The sequence below is a fragment of the Salminus brasiliensis genome, chromosome 4 (genome assembly GCF_030463535.1).
Source record: "Salminus brasiliensis chromosome 4, fSalBra1.hap2, whole genome shotgun sequence".
NCBI lineage: Eukaryota > Metazoa > Chordata > Actinopteri > Characiformes > Bryconidae > Salminus > Salminus brasiliensis.
Genome location: NC_132881.1, coordinates 39,107,095 through 39,125,278, shown reverse-complemented (window position 1 = coordinate 39,125,278; position 18,184 = coordinate 39,107,095). Strand labels below are relative to the sequence as shown.

The window sequence follows — 18,184 nt, the reverse complement described above, 5'->3', positions numbered from 1 at the left end:
GTGAAAATTTCTTTTGTTTGTGTGTGTGTGTGTGAGAGAGACAGAGAGTAAGAGTGTGTGCACAAATCTCCAACACCAACCCAAGAGTCTTCGCACATGTGAGCACACTACTGTGATTCATTTTCTAGCTGTAGTGTAAAAGCAGGCCAGAATCTGAACATATGCTTACCAAAAGCTGAGGATTCTCACTGGTTGCTTCATGTGATAAGTGCTCACAGCTTTTCATTTGCAAGTACACTCAACTCCAAAGTATAGGGAGTGTTTAAAGAGGACCTTTCTGCATAATTAAATGGTTAAGATGCAAACAAAGCATGGTTGGGTGTTAAACGCTACATTGTAGAGAAACATATAGAGTTAGCATTGTTCACAGTGGCGGAGGATGGAACCAGATGTTTAGTGAGTTTAATGCATTGAGCTGCATTGAGAATGGTAATGAATTTGTTGCCTGGTGCCTCGGACACTGCTTTAAAAGATTTCTTAGAAAATATCTATTAAAAAAATATACTGTCTAGACAGGCCCCTGCGTAGGCAAAGAATTTACATCTAAAACCACTGCAACTCTGAACGGCTTTATTTACTCTTATCTCAAATTTTGTGAAGCTTTATCCTTTAACACAGACTAAACAACTGTAATAGATACAGAGCAGATGTATATTAATTTAACATGTACAATACAATATGCTAATAACATGTTAATGCTGAGCAGGCTTTTTTACAATTTAAGGGACATGCAAATCTCCTCCCCTGTGTCTAAATTGTGCCTACATGCCTCCTCAAACTATGCAGACCAAGACCTGACCTACCAACTGACAAATTGTACTGGTAGTGATTAAAAATCCAGCTGGTAAACCAACAATATTTAGTGGCTAAACAAATGATAGACATCTGACTGCATGAGATCAGCTAATATCAGAATCTTTAGATCCTTAAAATCAGTCTCAGTGTCAAACAGGCCCTTACGCAGACTGCCTGTGGCATTCTTAGGGAACCCTACCACCCACGATATGTGGCACAGCTGGATCCTAGATTAGAATCTGAGCAAAAGGGCTCAACGCCAAGCTTTGCTTTTCCTTGGAGTGTCATGCAGTGTGGAATATTAAGTGCTATGATAAATTGTTGATGAATCAAACAAGGCAGGTTTGCAAATAAATTCTACCACCCCGATCCAGCTATTGGCAAGATTATAAAAATGTAATCATCCAGCATCCAAACTGTTATGCCTGATAATGGGTTACAAGAGCTCAGCTGCTATGTGTGTGAATAAAATATAGACTGAGCCACAAGGGGCGTTTCCCCGTTTCACTACTGGCTCGTGAACAGGGACAGGACTCAAAATTGATAATGTTTGATAGCGTTAGTAGATGAAATGATTTCCTGCCTCTTTAACTCCTGGCGCAGAAAATTTAACATACAGCCTTAATGCTCCGTGGAAAAGGAGAAATGCTTATTTTCCAGCAGGATTTATTCACACTCTTAAAAATAAAGGTGCTTCAAATGGAAACATATATTGGTAAAGAATCTCTACATCAAGTGAAAGGTCTTTAGACCTAGTGGTTCTTCCATGGCACTGGCTCCCAATTCTGGTCCTGGAAGAGACCCCAGGCCCAACACATTTTAGTGTTTTCCCTGCTCCCAACACACCTGCCCCAGCAAATCAGTTAATCAACAAGCCCTTTCTGAGTTGTAGGGAGTGTGTTAGCACTGAAAACCACTAAGATGTGCAGGGCAGGGGGTCCTCCAGGACCAGGGTTGGGAACCACTGTTCTGTGGCATCGCTCAAAGAACCCCCTGAAGTACCTTTATTTCGGGAAGGGAGCTTGCTTGCTAAAAGAATTCTAAAATGCATGTTTTCTCCTGTTTGCTTCTGGCAGATACTGAACTTTTTAGTGATTACAAAGAGAACGGGAGTGACATAGCAATTAGGAATCTGCATAGCCACAAGGCAAAGCTGAAAACCCCACCTGTTCAACCCCAGAGCATGATGGGGAATGTCTACAGCTTTGACAAATCTCTTTCAAGGGGTGGCAGCATCTTGATGTTGTCTCATGATCATAACGTTGATTTAGGTGTCCTGTCGTCACTTCCCAACCGCTTCCCCCTATCATTATCCTAAAAACACAGCAGTGTGAGGCATAAATCTTACCTTCGGGTACTGCTGCACTGGAATAAGCACTCTCTCTGACAGCTTGATGTTTTTGTTGCTGATGACATCCAGGTACTTCTTCACCTCACCATCTTTCCTCAGCTCGTCCCCTTCGTACTTTTCAATTTCTGCAACAGAATAAACAGCGCGCCTTGAAATGTATTCAGAGCTCAGGTCAAAGAGTGGGCTTGGCCTTTTCTCCTTCTTTGCCATTCAGCACAATAAGACGTGCACAACAAATCACACCACAAACGGCGCTCAGGAGGGTTTAGCCTTTCTGGGGTGTTTGTGTGTTTGTAAGGCAAACAAATTTGCACTTTACTGCGAGCAGAATTTAGCTGGCACCAAAACGGATATCAGAGGAGACTGATCTGTTCTTTGTTTTTTGTGGACCCTTTTATTGACTGTGTGGATCACCAAGTGCACAATGTTAAAAATGCCCAAACGTTGTGATTACATTGTAGATGTCACCTGTCACATTAGGTCCACCGCATGCTTGTTAGCAGGAGATACACGAAATGAAAACCTGCTGCGCAAAACAGTAATATTTCTTGGTTGAGGAATTTTATGGTGCTTTAGAGAATTGAGGCAGAGACAGAGCAGACACACAGCATTAAGGAGCCCAGGAATGAAGCTGTCACCGACGCGTCCTCAGGGGATTCCCCTGCTGTCGCAGGTAAATTAATGCTCGGCAGAATTAAGAATTATGAACCTGTGCCACTCTTGTAGAACAATACAGCAGAGACCTCAGCCCTGAAAGGCGGAGAGCGGGAGAGTGTGCGAGTGAGAGAGAGAGAGAGAGAGTGTGCGAGAGGGAAAGAGCTCGGCAGGAGAGGCTCATTATTTCTCACCTATGCCACAACTCGCTCAGCATCTTCTACCTCCAGCACATCGCATTCATCCATTCTATCTGTTCTCACGCACCCATGCGGTGGGGGTATGCAGAACGAGCCTCCTGCTGGTGCGGACCCCACCTGCACGCTTTCCCCCAGACTTCAGAAAAGATGGGCTCTCTTGTTGTGCTCGACTCGCTGATAGATTATCGGTGTGTTATCCAGCTCGCCTGCGGCTCTAAGGCTGCTCTTTGTCCACACATTTGGTTACCATGAAACACGCTCTCCGCGGGGTTCCTCGATTACAATTATCTTTTCCCCTAGGCAGAGCGCATTTGTCAGGCTAGGGTTATTCTGACAATGACCTTAACCAAGCTATGCAAATAATGGCAATGGCAATAAAACAAGCTCAACGATTTGCATGTCTATGGAGCCACGCTGAGCATGGAACTGTCAATATTATAGCCATCATCAGAAGGTTATTAGTGGAAGAAACAAATGGAGACACATACATCAGAGCATGCATGGATTAATGTACAGAAAGGTATCCAATCAAATACGGTACTTCGGGGTTCAGAAATGAATGCAGATTTTGTGTCACTGTCCCACTTTGTCTTGGTGTAGACTGAGAATGAGGCATGCTTATGGTCTGTGTATATTTTGTCACAAGTATGGCTGCAAATCTGCCATCCTTATACCACTGTTTCTAACTGAAGTGCTTTACTTAAGGTGAGCCATCTATTAGTAAGACATCATGCTCAAACTGCTCATAAAAGCCTATTTCAGGCTATATTGCTCAGCAGGCACCACTCATCAAATGGGTTTAAGAAAGACAATGGATTTTAATGTCAGTGTGTTGAATATTAGTTAAAAATAAAAATCAGGTTGACGTCAAAACCCAACGTTGTACAGACGCTGCACTTCGTTTGGAAAGGAAAGTCACACATCTGTCAAAACTAACTTTGCTTTGACATCTAGCTCCAACACTAGACAGACATTCAATTTTGGTTACTTAACACCTTGACTTAACAACATATCAACGGCTAACAACATTAGAGTTTGATGCTCTGCAGACCTTAACATTCTGAAGTTTAGCAAATGTTGGGTTGTGGTCACCATATCTGACAAAACTGAATTAGCATGGGACATTTGGAGGATGTTGGATTCTAGTCATCCAAAGAAAAATACAAAATATCAGCGTCAACTTTTGTTACTATTCTACGTCAAAATAACGATGGCATTAGACAATTTCCTGACACTGAATATTGGTCACCCAACGTCACTACCTATATTCAACCAAATAACAACGTCTTTCGAGGTTGGCAGGCAGCTGGATTGTTACAGCATCATTATTTTTCCCCTTTTCCAATGTCCGTTAACCCCAATACCAAACCCTGTTGATAACAACATGCTAGCTCCAATTCTCTCCATTGTGGTTGAACTGTGCACTCCTGCGTGCAGAACAAGTAACTTAACGATGAGCACCTTAAAAACTACTCTACACTGCAACTGTGACAAATACTCTCACTCCCAGAGCTGTGTGTTTAACGTGTGAAGCAGTAACTGCTAGTGCTACAACATGGCTATATAACAGTAAAGAGCATGTTATGAAATTAAATACATGTGTTCACTGTTTTTTTTGTATTCTTGTATAGAAAATAAAAAATATACACTGAGCATATGTAAAGCTGTGCTGTTTCTCCAGCCTTACAATGTTGGTGTAGTGTAGTGGCTGACAACACTGCCTTCCCCATGATAGAATAGAATTTGACTCCCAACACACTACATGGATAAGAGTCCTTTAGCAAGAATCCTATTGCTCCTAATGCTACATTCATCTACCTGCGTAACATGATTCAAATGTAGTTGTTAGTTTACTATGGTTATTCATTTATCAAATAGTCAACAATCTTTATTTGTTATTACTAAAATCAGTTCTCACTAATTTCATTTTGCTACACTGGATTGGATTCTGCTGATGGATTGGATTCATACCCCTACAGTGTCGGTAAAACATCATTCTGCGCTGTCACTCATCATCTGTCACTCGTCAATCAGAGAAAACAATTTCCATCATCTTCCCTCTGATGCTAAATGAGGAACCTTGGAAAAAGGTAACAGTAATGCTGTGTGATAATCTTTTAAGAGGCAGGTATATAGAAGAATCCCGGCAACAGTGTGAACCCACAGTGGGCTCTTTGAAATGATTCATTCATAGCGCATGGCGACAATTTCTGTCGAGTTCGACTGGATGGCTCTTTCAAACATGACAGGATCTCTTTTATTCTGTCACTCGTGGTGAAGAGGTAGTGTGGATTAGAACACACAACTTACCCTCTCTCTCGCTCTCTCCTTCTCACTTCCCCCCGCTCTCTCTCTCTCTCTGATGAAAGGTACAAAAGAACTCAAACTGAGCTGAAAATGAGAGAAGCTTGGCGAGCGAGACTGAACAATGAGGGACGTTGCAGCTTCGATTTACGAGGGAGTGTGGCGAGTTGTGGCTGAGGAGACCACCACCATAAAACCGCTTTTATGCTTCTCAGCATTAACATTTTAGTTATGTATATAAGATCATAAACAAAAAAGTATGAGAGAGAGAGAGAGGGGGGGGTGCGAGAGAGTTCTCTAGCTGGGAAAAGCACCAATTCACATTGTAGAAATCTAGGCCCCAGCTGAGTTCTGTTGCAGGCTGCTAATCAAATCTCCCCCAAAACATAGCATTATGAAGCGTGGCGGCTGTGTGGCTGCACTGTAATATTGAAAATCACAGTATATTGTATTGTACTGGTGGGATTACTGAGCATCAAACAAACACACCTCTTAAGGCATTATGGGTTACAATGCTCAAGAGACTGTGTACAGTCAGACCTCACAGATGTGTTCCGTCATCCATACACCCTGAAAGCCTTTCCTGGGTTTTACAATGAAAATCAGGCCATAGAAATTTAATTCAACGATCTACTCTCTACCCAGGCGGTTAGGTGGGAAATAAAATCTTCTTCTTGGTCAAAGAGTCAGTGAATAAGAAAGTATTGGACTTTTCACCCCAAGGCAAAGTCTAATCCATCGCAACATCTGAATGTGAAGAAAGTTCGACATTGAGTAAGAACTGAACCTCTCCTGAAGTTTTATTTTCACTGTTCCACACTTACAAACGGTCAAATTCTTGGCACCTAATCTTGCTTAGATGTATTAGCCTACCCATGTCTGTCATCCACAGTATCCTCAAGACCACGGTCAAGGTTAAATACAATGAATCCTTCTTAAATCCAGGTCAGTGCACTCCCTGGCACTTTTATACTCATACTCTCTGAGATATAGAAGACTTTTACAAATGATGAATATGCATATTGCAGCAATTAGCAATTATTACTGGTAGCTAATATTACTGGTAGCTAATGTAGCTGGAGTAGCTATTAAAAGGTGTTCCCCTTTTCATTTTTAAGCTTCGTTTTCCTTTTCCTTTAATTTGTTTTCTGCTTCATTGTGGTAAATCAGCTTGAGGCACATCACATTAATTCAACTGACCCCAAGGGATTTGTGTATTTGCGGACATAATCAGAGACAGAATGCTTTGCACCGAATCAGTTTCAGTTCCAGCACGAAAGGGTATCTCAAATTTCAGCCGCCTCCTTTCTGAGCAGAAAAAGTCCTTCAAAAGTGCTTAGCAAAGGCCAAGTTTACAGTAACGTAGTTCAAACATTTATATCACCGTGGCATTGCATTTTAGCAGACACTAATGAGTCCTGGCTGCACGGCAATGCTTATCCCCAGATGTTTCTAAAGGGAAGGAAAACTCCCCAAGTGTTGCTGTTTGACCTTCACACAAAGGAGGGCGTCTCATCGCTCTCTCACCCAATTAGAATACATCTCTGTCTGCGCACACAGCACAGCTCCGTGTGTCTTCTCTTGGAACTGGCAGAAAAAAGCAGTGAAGCTTAAAGGCTGTTGGTGGACAGATGTCAGCTCAGCGGGGTCCGGCAGTTCGGTGTGTCATAACGAAGTTGCAACACCGAGTGACACTAATTAAGTCCGGAGCTTTAAAAAATGTGAATTTCCGTTAGCAATTACGAAAATATGCTAGGCACACTGCTCACATGTAACCAGAATTTAAAAGTACAGGGTAATGTACATCTCTCTCTCTCTCTCTCTCTCTCTCTCTCTCTCTCTCGCCCTCTGTCTCGCTCTCTGAGAGATAATTCAAAAACACCCACAGATCACATTCCCATGCTTTTCATTAGAGCTCTTTCTTCTCCAAAAGAGTAATAGCTCTCGTGATCGTAATAAGGTTCCTTAATTGAACCTTTGCCTGCGGCCTTTTATTCCCAAAGCAAGACAGGGGAGTGTGTGTGTGCACATGTGTATGTGTGTGATGCACTAGAGGGAGACAGCATTTCAGCATGATTTCTCCTCATGGCTTGCCTGGATTTAGAACCCACATCCGTGCGGATGAGGACAGGAGCGGTAAGGGACTAAGGGGAAAGGAAGAGCTGGCATACTTCATTTGAAAATACAACTGAAAATACTCTAGTCTTCCCCACCACCAGCACCTTCTCCCATGAAGTGAACTGAAAAGCTATGAGCAACCCAATCCAAAGACTGGAACACAGCTTCTCAAATGTACCTTCAGGTCCACAAGCTGTGGGTTTCATCAAATGTCATAAAACAGGCCTGTCTTTTTCCATCAACAATGTTCCTGGGACCATTTTTCAGCAATTCCTTTAATACTGACAGAGCTCTTTATTGTCCAGCACAGTAAGCAAATACTAGCTCTATCACAAGAAATAGCTGAGAATCAGAAATTCCATGCAAACACAGCTGAACTCTCGGTTTCCATGAGGATTTAAGGGTTAGGAAAATAGGAGGGTACAGGTGGGGAGGGTACATGTTAAAGCATTTGGAGACCTGAAACTGAACTGAAGTCCAGTATGCAGAAGTTATTATATAGTGTTACCATAAGTAAGTACTGCTGCACTTTATGTTACTGAACCTCTGTGTAAAGCCCTGTAACTCTGAGGAGGTATCATTTCAGCACTGTGTCTTGTTTTGGTTAGGAAAGTTCAATTTTAGGCACATTTATGGCATTTAGCTGATGCTCTTTTCCAGAACGACATAGGCAAGCAAATGTAGCATTAGGACTCCTGCCTAAGGACTCTTATTGGTGTGGTGTCATGGGCTTGCCCAGACAGGGAACTGCACCCTAATCTGTCACAGGAAAGGTGGCGCTGGTTAACACAATGCAACCCCAACCGTAATAAACATCCAAATCTGCAGCACATTTTTGTCCATCATGCTGCAGTCTGATCAGAATTCGTAGTGTAGACTTGATCGCATCAGAAAAGTAAAGAAAGGGCTCCAGAGTGGTGCAACTACGTAAGCATTGGCCCCATCATCTGGATACGGCAGGATCGATTCCAGCCATCCATTGCTGGAAGTCCAAAAGGGCATTATTGGACTCGCTCCCTCTCCCTCTCCCCCATCACTCAGCCTGATTCTAGCCAACGCAAGTTGACATAGCAGAATTGTCAGTTAGTGTTCTCCTTCAAGTGTATTAAGCTACCTAATGATGCCACATTAGCAGCAGTTTGAAAAGGCATGGTGGCTGACGTCACATGACTTGGAGGAAGCATGTGGTAGCCCTCACCAGACCGGGGGACACTGTGTAATGTTAAGAGGCCTAGCTAGTTGGTGGAACTGGTTAGGATTAAAAAATGTTGCTTTGTGGGTAAATACATAAAAAATCTACAAGGAAATAATACAAAAATATCACACGCCGATCAGCCATAACATTAATACCACTGACAGGTGAAAAACATTGATTAGCTTCATCTACAGTGGCATCTGTCAAGGGGTGGAATTTATTATACAGCAAGTACAGTGGGCAAAAAAAGGTGGGAACAATGGGCAAGCGTAAAAATCTGAGCCACTTTGGCAAGAGCCAGATTTTGATTGCTGGGTCAGAATATCTCCAAAACATCAGGCAGCTCTTGTGTTTTTTTTTTCCTGGTATGCAGTTGTCAATACCTACCAAACGTGGTCCAAGAAAGGACAACCAGTGTACTTTATTGAACCAGTGATTTAGGCGCCAGCTTACAACTTACAGGACTTACAGGTCTGCTGCTAATGCTTTGATGCCAGATACCACAGGACACCTTAATTGGTCTTTTGGAGTAGATGCCTCAAATGGTTAGCTCTGTTGTCTATTACTCAATATCAGGCTATTAAGCATGGCATGTGGTGTGCATGTTATAGCTGATCTGTGTGAATGATCAAAAAGCTGGAAAAAACTCTCTCACTGTTTAAAAGAATGGCACTAGAGCATCTATCAATTTCTGTTGCAGAATAACATTCACCAAAATATTGTGAAAGCTGGCATTAACCTATTAGCCTACGCATGATTGTCTTATGAAGGGGGGAAAAAAGTGCCTGATGAGATTCGGAGTGCTGCCAGCAACAGCTGACCTCATAATCACACTGCATTTCAAACAGCTCTCGTCCCGCACGCTCAGGTGTTTTGTCACTTTTCTGGGAAATGGAAATGGCAAAGCTTATCAGTCTTAATTTAAGCCTTTTATGATGCTGGAGAAACAAATGAAGTTACTAGCCTGCTTAATAAAACATAACTGAAGTAGAACAATAAAGTGCAGTTGTTTCCACTGAGTATATGCCTCCTGGCCTTGTCAATTTGCTCTGTTGTTGTGCGCGAAGCAGGACCCAGAGCATCAAGACCACACATTTTTCTCCCTCTCTCATTAGCTCTCATCTGAGACGCTGCATACTGGCCCATATGTCTACACTCTGGCTGTACTCACAGATGAAACCAGGTACTCTGGCACAGTTCCACAGAGTGGGTGCCAGAACTCTACAGAACATGCTTTGCCTTCACAATACATAAAATCAATACGCTCTTAGAGGAAAAAGCTCTAGGCAGGCGTTTGTCCCTGTAGCGGAAGGCTTTTTCGTAGAAAATAGAATCACATGGGCAGGCACTGAGACGCAGGTTTAATCCCACTCACCACGGGACAGTGCAGACAGTGCAGACAGTGCACGGGACGTTCCATTCAAAGGCAATAGAGTCTGAATTAGACCATTTAAATCAGACAACATGACTTCATCGTTTTCTTTACATTGAACCTGCTCTTGTCTAGACATCAAGTTTTTTTTCAGGACTCACAGAAATGCAGAGTTTCGTATTGAGTGGAGTGATTCCAGGAGCAAAACGGAAAACTGGAGCTGTTGCTCACATCATTGCAACACGTTCCAGTGGAACTAATCAGTTTCAATGAACATATGGATACCTGGCCCTGCCAGCATTTCAGGGAGCAGATCAAACATGTTTAAGTGAAAGTACCCTATGGTGGTCTTCCCTGGAAGGAGGTGCTGATCAATGTTGACTGATTTCTGGAATCCCTCTACATATGACCCTGGGCCATATAATGACTGTGCTGCGCAGTGCCTCTAAACACCTCATTTCTCAAACCTTACACAAACCAAAGCCTGACTTTCTACTTTAAGCTTTGTAGACAGCTGCAATCTGAATTCTGACCATAGACGTTTCATGCAAATTAGCCACAACTGCTTTTTGAAAAATAACAGTACAGATTGTTCTCGCCTCCACAAAGCTAAATTAAACCTACAATTAAAAGCTCATTCTGGGGCTTTGATTATCTTCTGTAATTAAAAGTATGTCCTTTAATACAGAATATTTTCATAATTTTTTCTTAAGAGAGTATATTTCTACACTGACTCTATGAAGCCTGTGGAATGCTTTCTGTTCTATCTTCTCTTCATGGCTATAACAGTGCTTGGAGGCTGACTGAAGTTTGTGATTGAGATTGTCTTGTTTATTTAATCTCTAAAATAGTTTACTAGAATTGGATAGTGATGCAGCCCATGGTAGAGGAACTGGATCTGAGTACTTCCATCAACATGTAACGTCACTTTATGGAGTTTATTTCAACAACCTTTGAGGTTTTGGGCCTGACTAACTAAGAGTAACTGTTACAAGCACATCATTAGGATGTGCATGATGGTTCCACACTGACATAATCTTTGCTGACTGAACCAATGACATTTAAATGACGTTTAATTCAGTTTGACAATCAATCCAACTCTGTTTAATAATAGTTGTGTTCTGAGTCTGTGCTGGGTGAGGGAGACTCCAGAGGGAGGCTCCCCTCCACTTCACTCATCTCTCTCCTTCTCTGTCTCCTTCTCTGTCTCTGCCAGGGTTTTTTTTGCCCTGTATGTAATCAACTGGTCTTACTTTAAGCCTTTACGTGTGAGGCTTTGTGTCTTGTGTGTGAGGTCTGGTTGAACTTCAAAGAATTGCATATTCAGGCCACGAACCTTTCAGGAACCTTTATTTTCAGAACAAACTTAGAAAAAGGGCAGCATTGTTTATTAATGTTCAGTTATCTCAGCAATGTGAGGTTTCACAGTAGTTATAGGATACACAGCTTCTCAGATTTCTCGACTGATTCTTACACTGGAAATGTTTTCCCACAAAGGTGGATTTACCCCCTATTGTGTACACTCTAAAAATCACAACTCGAACTGGAGGTGTGGATTGGAGACGGGAACCCGTGCTCTTATAGCTTTTCTGTCAGAGGCTTCATAACAGTGTATAAATATACCATTCTCGGATTACAGAGTAAACAGTTTTGGAGGCAGGGTCTGTATTAGTCACTGAGCATATAAAGCAACACGGATATGGTGATAAAATAGCAGTGACTGTAAGCTCATTTACTCTCCCATTTAGACTGGAGAAGCTTCCTTTGTTGCGCTGAAACGTGCAGGGGGTAAGACTTCTCCCTTGTGGTGAATGTGTGTTATTTCAATCACACAGCACTCTCTCTCTCACACAATCCCTCAACCTTTCACTCATTTTGTACCTGAAATCCTTTATTGAACTATAATAACTGTGTTATTATGTAATATCTAAGTCCTAAATAATGCTGTCAAAATAAGACCTTGTAAGATCCTCACCTAATCAGGCTGTGATACCACAGCTTCAGATAGCAAGTAATACCAAGGCTAATATTTTCACCAATATTGACACTTTTAAGTCTTGTTAAATGTGTAATATCTGGAATTTCTGCAGTGGAAGTGGGTAATGCAGCCATAGGTTTTTATTATTCCTGTTACTTGTTTCAGGATTTATTTTTCTCATATACAGGGAGTCGAATACATTTCAAAGGATCACTCTCTTTCTGCTGTCAGCACTGCATTTCTGTGACTGCCATCTGGGGTAGTTACTCAAAAATGTCTAATTACGTAAGATTACTTAACTTTTTTTCTTCTCTGGAAAAAGTACTGTCACTACTCATTACTGCACTTCTACACTATCCCTATTCTACAACTCTGTATAACAGGTCTGAATGCATTGACAGATTATTAGTCAAGTATTAGGTGGCGCCTGCATCCAGACAGATGAATGGATAAATGAATTTACTGCCTGCAGGAAAAAGCAAACAGGAAAGAAAGTTTATTTGCTATTCTGTTTGACAGAAAGTTTTAGCCAAGGTTGAATTTACATATTAAAAATTGTTTTAGTAAACAAATACATTAATGTATTAATTAATTAATTAATTAACAAATAAAAAATATAATACTAAATCTAGATATTATTATATTATTATTCTTCATAACTGCACTGCCTTTCATCTCTGGTTGGTTTCAAATGCATACTGTTTACATTTATTCTATGTGTTGTTATTATTGTAATTATTGTACTGTATTACTGTGCTGTATTGTGTAATTGCTACTTGCTGCTGGTTTTCCTTCGGGATCAATAAAGTATCTATCTAGCTAGCTATTCTATTATTTCTGGCGTTTCAGTTAAATTGGGAGGTGTTTTGGTTGTCGAATATGTCTTGGAAAGACGGATGCGTTTACAATGTTATAACGTGGCTCATATGAATCTCAGATTTGTATCTTTTTAAATACGTCTTGGATGTGTTTAGACTTTTATGTGGATTGGCCTTATCTAGATGTAATTCTGATACTTAAGATGCAAGAAGTGACCATGTGTAAACGGGATCATTTATACCACTACTGGGATCGACCCGCTTCTCCCTACTAGCCATACTAGAAGCACCCCTAATTCATAACTGTTTTACTGAGGTGTAGAGGTGTATCTGTGGGGTGGAATAGCAAAAATACTTGATTGCAGAAAAGTAATAAGGTTGACGTAGAAAGTAATAAGGTAATAAATAGGCTTTAAATATTTTAAAAGAAAATTCCAAGTAGGATCATCATCAAAGACTGCAGGTACAGCAGATATAGCAGACCATTCATTCAGTGTGGTGTCTGGATGAGTCTTTTAGACATTCATCACTGAACGAAGCTACAAATAAAAATGAATAAAGAATGAGAAAAAGGATGCCTTGATGGGATCAAGAACCTTTCATTATAAAGGTCAATGTATGTATGGTAAATTACACTCTAATTAATTTCCACTGTAATCAGTGTGTATCAATCATCACCCTCTTAAGGAATGGCATTGTTATCTACCCTGAAATTACTGAATGCTGAACCTGGCTCGACCGCTTGATCTCCTGGGAATTCAATGTGTCTGTAATGAGCAAGAGTGATGTGGTTGGGCTGTACACAATTTAAGTTATAAGAAAAGGCATGGCTTCTAAAAGACACTCTCTTAGAATTACCATGGAAAATTGGTTGTCTGCTGGCAGATTTAACCTCATCGGTCATAGCATTAAAACCACCTGCCTAATACTGAGTAGGTTCCCCTCGTGCTGCTAAAACCGCTCTGCCCTGTCAAGCCCTGGACTCCACAAAACCTCTGAAGGTGTCCTGTGATATCTGCCATCAAGAATGTTAGCTGAAGACCCTTCAAGTCTGGCAAGCTGTGAGGTGGGTCCTCCATGGGTTGCATCAAAAAGCCTTGGGCATCCATGACCCTGTCGCCAGTTCAGCTTGGCTGTCCTTCCTTGGAGCAGTTTTGGTACAATCTATTTAGTAGGATGGTAGTTTTGGCCTGATGTTTTGGAGATGCTCTGAGCCAGTGGTCTGGTTATCACAATTTGACCCTTGGGATCCTTATAATTGCCCATTTCTCCTGCTTCCAACATATTAACTTCAAGAACTGACTATTTAATTACTGCCTAATCTTATATTTTATATACAAAATAGAATCTTATTCACTTGATCTGTCAGTGGTTTTATGGTATGGCTGATCAGTGTATGCTCCAACAACTGCAATAAATAAGGGAATGGATTTAAACCAAAATAATTTTTACACACATATTAAAATTTCCTTGATATATCAATAGTTGTTTTCTCTGCAGTTGTTTAGGACATTGGCTATCGTGTAGCAATCTCATATGTAAAACCTCCATGTTGGGGCTATTAGAGTTTCCAATCACGGCTGTATCAGGAACAAGCTCGTCAAATAGTCGATCCTGAAACGAGAGGATATTAAGGTGAGCCAAAATGCAGCCAGAAAGAACTGGAGTCACTTAGTGTGGGTCCAGGTGCTGGTCACGGTACATGCCCTACTAACAGGCTTGCCTATCACGAAGGTATTCTGAGGGAATAAATAAAGCATGCCTGGATAACATGCTTGGGTAAATAAAAGCTGGCAGGGAGCCAGTGTCTCAGGCTGAGATTCAAACAAACCTCTAAGGCTTTGCTTAAATGTGAGCGTCAACCGAAACAGCTGTTTTACTTCTGGGATCTTTTTCTATTTCACAAGTGGAAAAGACACCTTTTGGAAGTGGTTCCAGTGCCACCAGATTTGGCACCATTTTCAACCACTTCCAAAAGGTGTCTTAATTAATCAATATGCATGCCTAGTTTTCCATTCTGGGTTTATTTTAAACCAGTACTTCTCAAGTCTGGTCCTGAAGCACCCTTTCATTGCACATATTAACATTTTCCCCTTTTCTATCACATCTACTTCAACTCAGGAAGGATCAGGTCGCATTAAGTCAAGGAGCCCGTTTACACCTGGTCACTTCATGAGACTAATATCTGGATTGTATCTTGACAAGATGTGTGGGATGGAATATGCTAATCCACTCGTTATACAGTAAACAGTTGTTTATCCGTTCAGCCTCTTCCTGTGCTGTGCTAAAGATGGCTGCAGTCTCGAATTTGCCATTTTTTCATGCCGTCATGCATGATTTTATATGCCATCGTCCTCCACGATTATGTTTCGTTTGCACTGGGAGGGGTTTTGGTTGAGGAATGCGTCTTGGAGAGACGGATGCGTTTACACTGCTATAACGTGGCTCAAATGTGTCTCAGAAGTTAATCCACCTCCTGAAAAGGATTAAGTAATCAGATTTGTACCTGTTATAATCCTGATAAAAAACTGATATGATCCTATATCAGCCTAAAACAGACTCATCTTTGCGTATCTCTAATGTGATGAATTAATAACAATAATGTGTGGTCAAAATGTGCCTTTATATAGTATTGTACAAAAGGTAGTTCAATGTATTTTAGATTTCAGAACCTGAGCTATCTAAACCGCTAATTTAGTATGTTATGTAATTTAGACTAGTTTATTTTAGTCTAATTTAAATAAAATAGTTTAATATAGCTATCTAAACTACTACTTTAGACTGCTGTATGTAATTTAAACTAGTGTACTGTATTTTAATTAAATCAGAATAGTTTACCTATCTAATAGTCTACCTATCTAAACCACTAGTTTAGACTTGTGTAATTAAGGCTAGGTTAAGAATAGTTTATTATGGCTTATCTAAATATTTAGTTTAGTCTATTAATCCAAAATAATCTAAAAATTGTCTTTTATTTAAGATCAGAATGTCATTCCGATTAGTTTTATTTAGTCCAAGTTAATTTTTAATAGTTTAGTCTAGCTGTCTAAACCACTAGTCTAGACTGTAAAGTGTAATTAATGTGTTTAAAGTGTTTTTCCTTATTTAAACTAGTAATTTCTTTTTAAATATTTTAGTCTATGTATCTAAACTAGAAATGTTAGACTGACAAATAAATCTTCCGTGTTACAGCAGGGAAAACAGCAAAGTATGAAGCGGTTGTTTAGTGCAAGTGCAAATTATTTGCATATCTACAAAGTATTTGATGTTAAATAATATGCCACATAAACACAGAAATCAGTTGACATCAGTGGCCAAATGTGTGTATACTGGAGTTTATTTGCAATCACTTCAATACAGCTCAGCCAACTGGTTCAATCATTCATAAACCCTAGTTTAGACGACCAGTGGCATCTGCGCTTGACATGCGGTTCCAGCAAAACGAGCCAGAACTAGAAAGAATTATTATTTAATGAGTGAACAAAGCAAACGTATGTGCCCTTACCTAACACAGCCACTCCCTTATAGCTACAGATATACACTTACCTTTACATGATCTCTCAAGCATTTCCTTACATGCCCTTGTTGAAAGTGCACAGAAAAGGAGTTTCAGCTTTGGAGTATTTTTCTTTGAATGTAAGTTCACTGTTCAAGCAGAAGTCTCCCGACTCATGACAGAGAAGAACAGCAAGGTTGCACAATCTTTTTTCAAACCAAACGCACTGTAGAGAATCAGATCTGATGTGTGCAAAATTATTTATTAGCCCTTTACTGAATGTTAGCATCTCAATCAATCCACAAAGACAATGGCTTGCAAATTATTTCAAGGGATTGGATTTTGTTGCACGCTGCGACCATCCAAAGCTCCTCAACTTTCCAATTTAAATTCAACACATTTTGTCCTTTTCTTAATGAAATCCAGCCGACGGTAGTAAAAACGGAACACAATTCCGGGAACCAAATCACTGAATCTGTAAAACAAGGGCAATTTAGCACCCCTTTCAAAGCGCTAGCCTCTCTTAACTTCAGCTGCATCACAAAAGCAAACTCATTCATCATCCCTGTCTGAAACGGAGGAGCAGAAACCTCCAGCTGTCGTGTATGTCATGGCACTGAGGTTGTACGTCGTGCCGGGGATGAGACGGGCTCTCAGAGATTTCCCTTTTAGCCTGATGAAGCAAACCAAGCATACACTGACACACAGAGGCTCCTGAACCCACAGGCTAAGACTCGTCTTATGGAACTGGTTCTAGAGCAGTCTAAATCCAACCACGCTTCAGTGACTGAATGATAACGCCACGTTTTTTCAACCATCAAAGACCAACTTGTGCAGCAGCTCTATCACAGAGCGACACAGAGGGAAGTGTTGCTCATAGTCAATGCAATTATGTCATGTATGAACAGATGAGATAATATGAGAACACACTTGTGTCGTACTTAGACGTTTCATACCTTGCTGTTCCTAAAGACACAGAATTTGTCAATGGAAAAAATATACATTTCCAAATATGAAATATGAAATTACAGCAATTCTTCTTCTTTTATTTAATTACTCTAGTTTGTCACAACAAGGGTTGTTTGTTTGTTTACATCATCTGTTACTTAATCCTTCATTTGGACCGAATCATTTGGGCCGAATGCTAAAAAAAAAATGAAGATGCCACAATGGGTTATTTGAGGGATGCCATAGAAGAACCATTTTTGGCTCTATAAAGAACCATTTGTGTAAAAGATGTGTGTGTGTGTGTGTGTGAAGGACCTTCTAAAGGTTTACAGATGTGGCTGTAAAGGTTCTTTACTATATTAAAACACACATTTCTTTTCATTCTTTCAAAAATGGTTCTTCTCTCCATGGCACCTGTCAAAGAACCCTTTGTTAAGACCACACAAACACGTGAAACTGGTCTCAGCCCAAACAGAAACCTCCACCGGAGCCCTCCAGAAGCTGTCATTTCCTCCTGTTCGAATGCCGTTCTCATATTTTAGTAATCTAATACTTTCCCAAAGGCAGAGGTAGTCAGTAAGATCATCTCCCTGTTGGCTGGATTTGGATCATTCTCTGATCTTCCCTCCACCACCCAAATAAATGCAGGGCATGTTAGTCAGAATGCCTCAAACCCTCTCAAAACATCCCCTGAATGTCTCAGATGCTCGAATGCGAGTCTTATATCTACGTCTTCCAGACAATGAGCCGTTATTATCATCACTATTAGAATGTCATCCTTCTGCTCACAGACTGAGCTTCCTTCAGGGGAGTTATCATCTCAGGTGCATCTCAGGTGAGGACACGAGCACACCTGGGATCTCCTTGATCTGAAGTGTAGCCCAGTAATTCGTGCATATGAAGAAGACACCACAGACCTCCAGTTAACGAGACAGAGCCCTGGCTGCCTCTGAAC

General features: G+C 40.8%; 1 protein-coding gene across 7 annotated transcripts in view; it reads right to left on the bottom strand.

Moving 5' to 3' along the window:
* khdrbs2 (KH domain containing, RNA binding, signal transduction associated 2) overlaps positions 1-18,184 on the bottom strand; it is a 102,070-nt gene that overhangs the window by 83,221 nt on the left and 665 nt on the right. For all 7 annotated transcript variants that reach the window (XM_072678413.1, XM_072678409.1, XM_072678410.1 and 4 more), the window contains exon 2: positions 2,144-2,271. In XM_072678413.1, the coding sequence (XP_072534514.1) occupies positions 2,144-2,271 (128 nt within the window). The remainder of the gene's footprint in view (positions 1-2,143; positions 2,272-18,184) is intronic.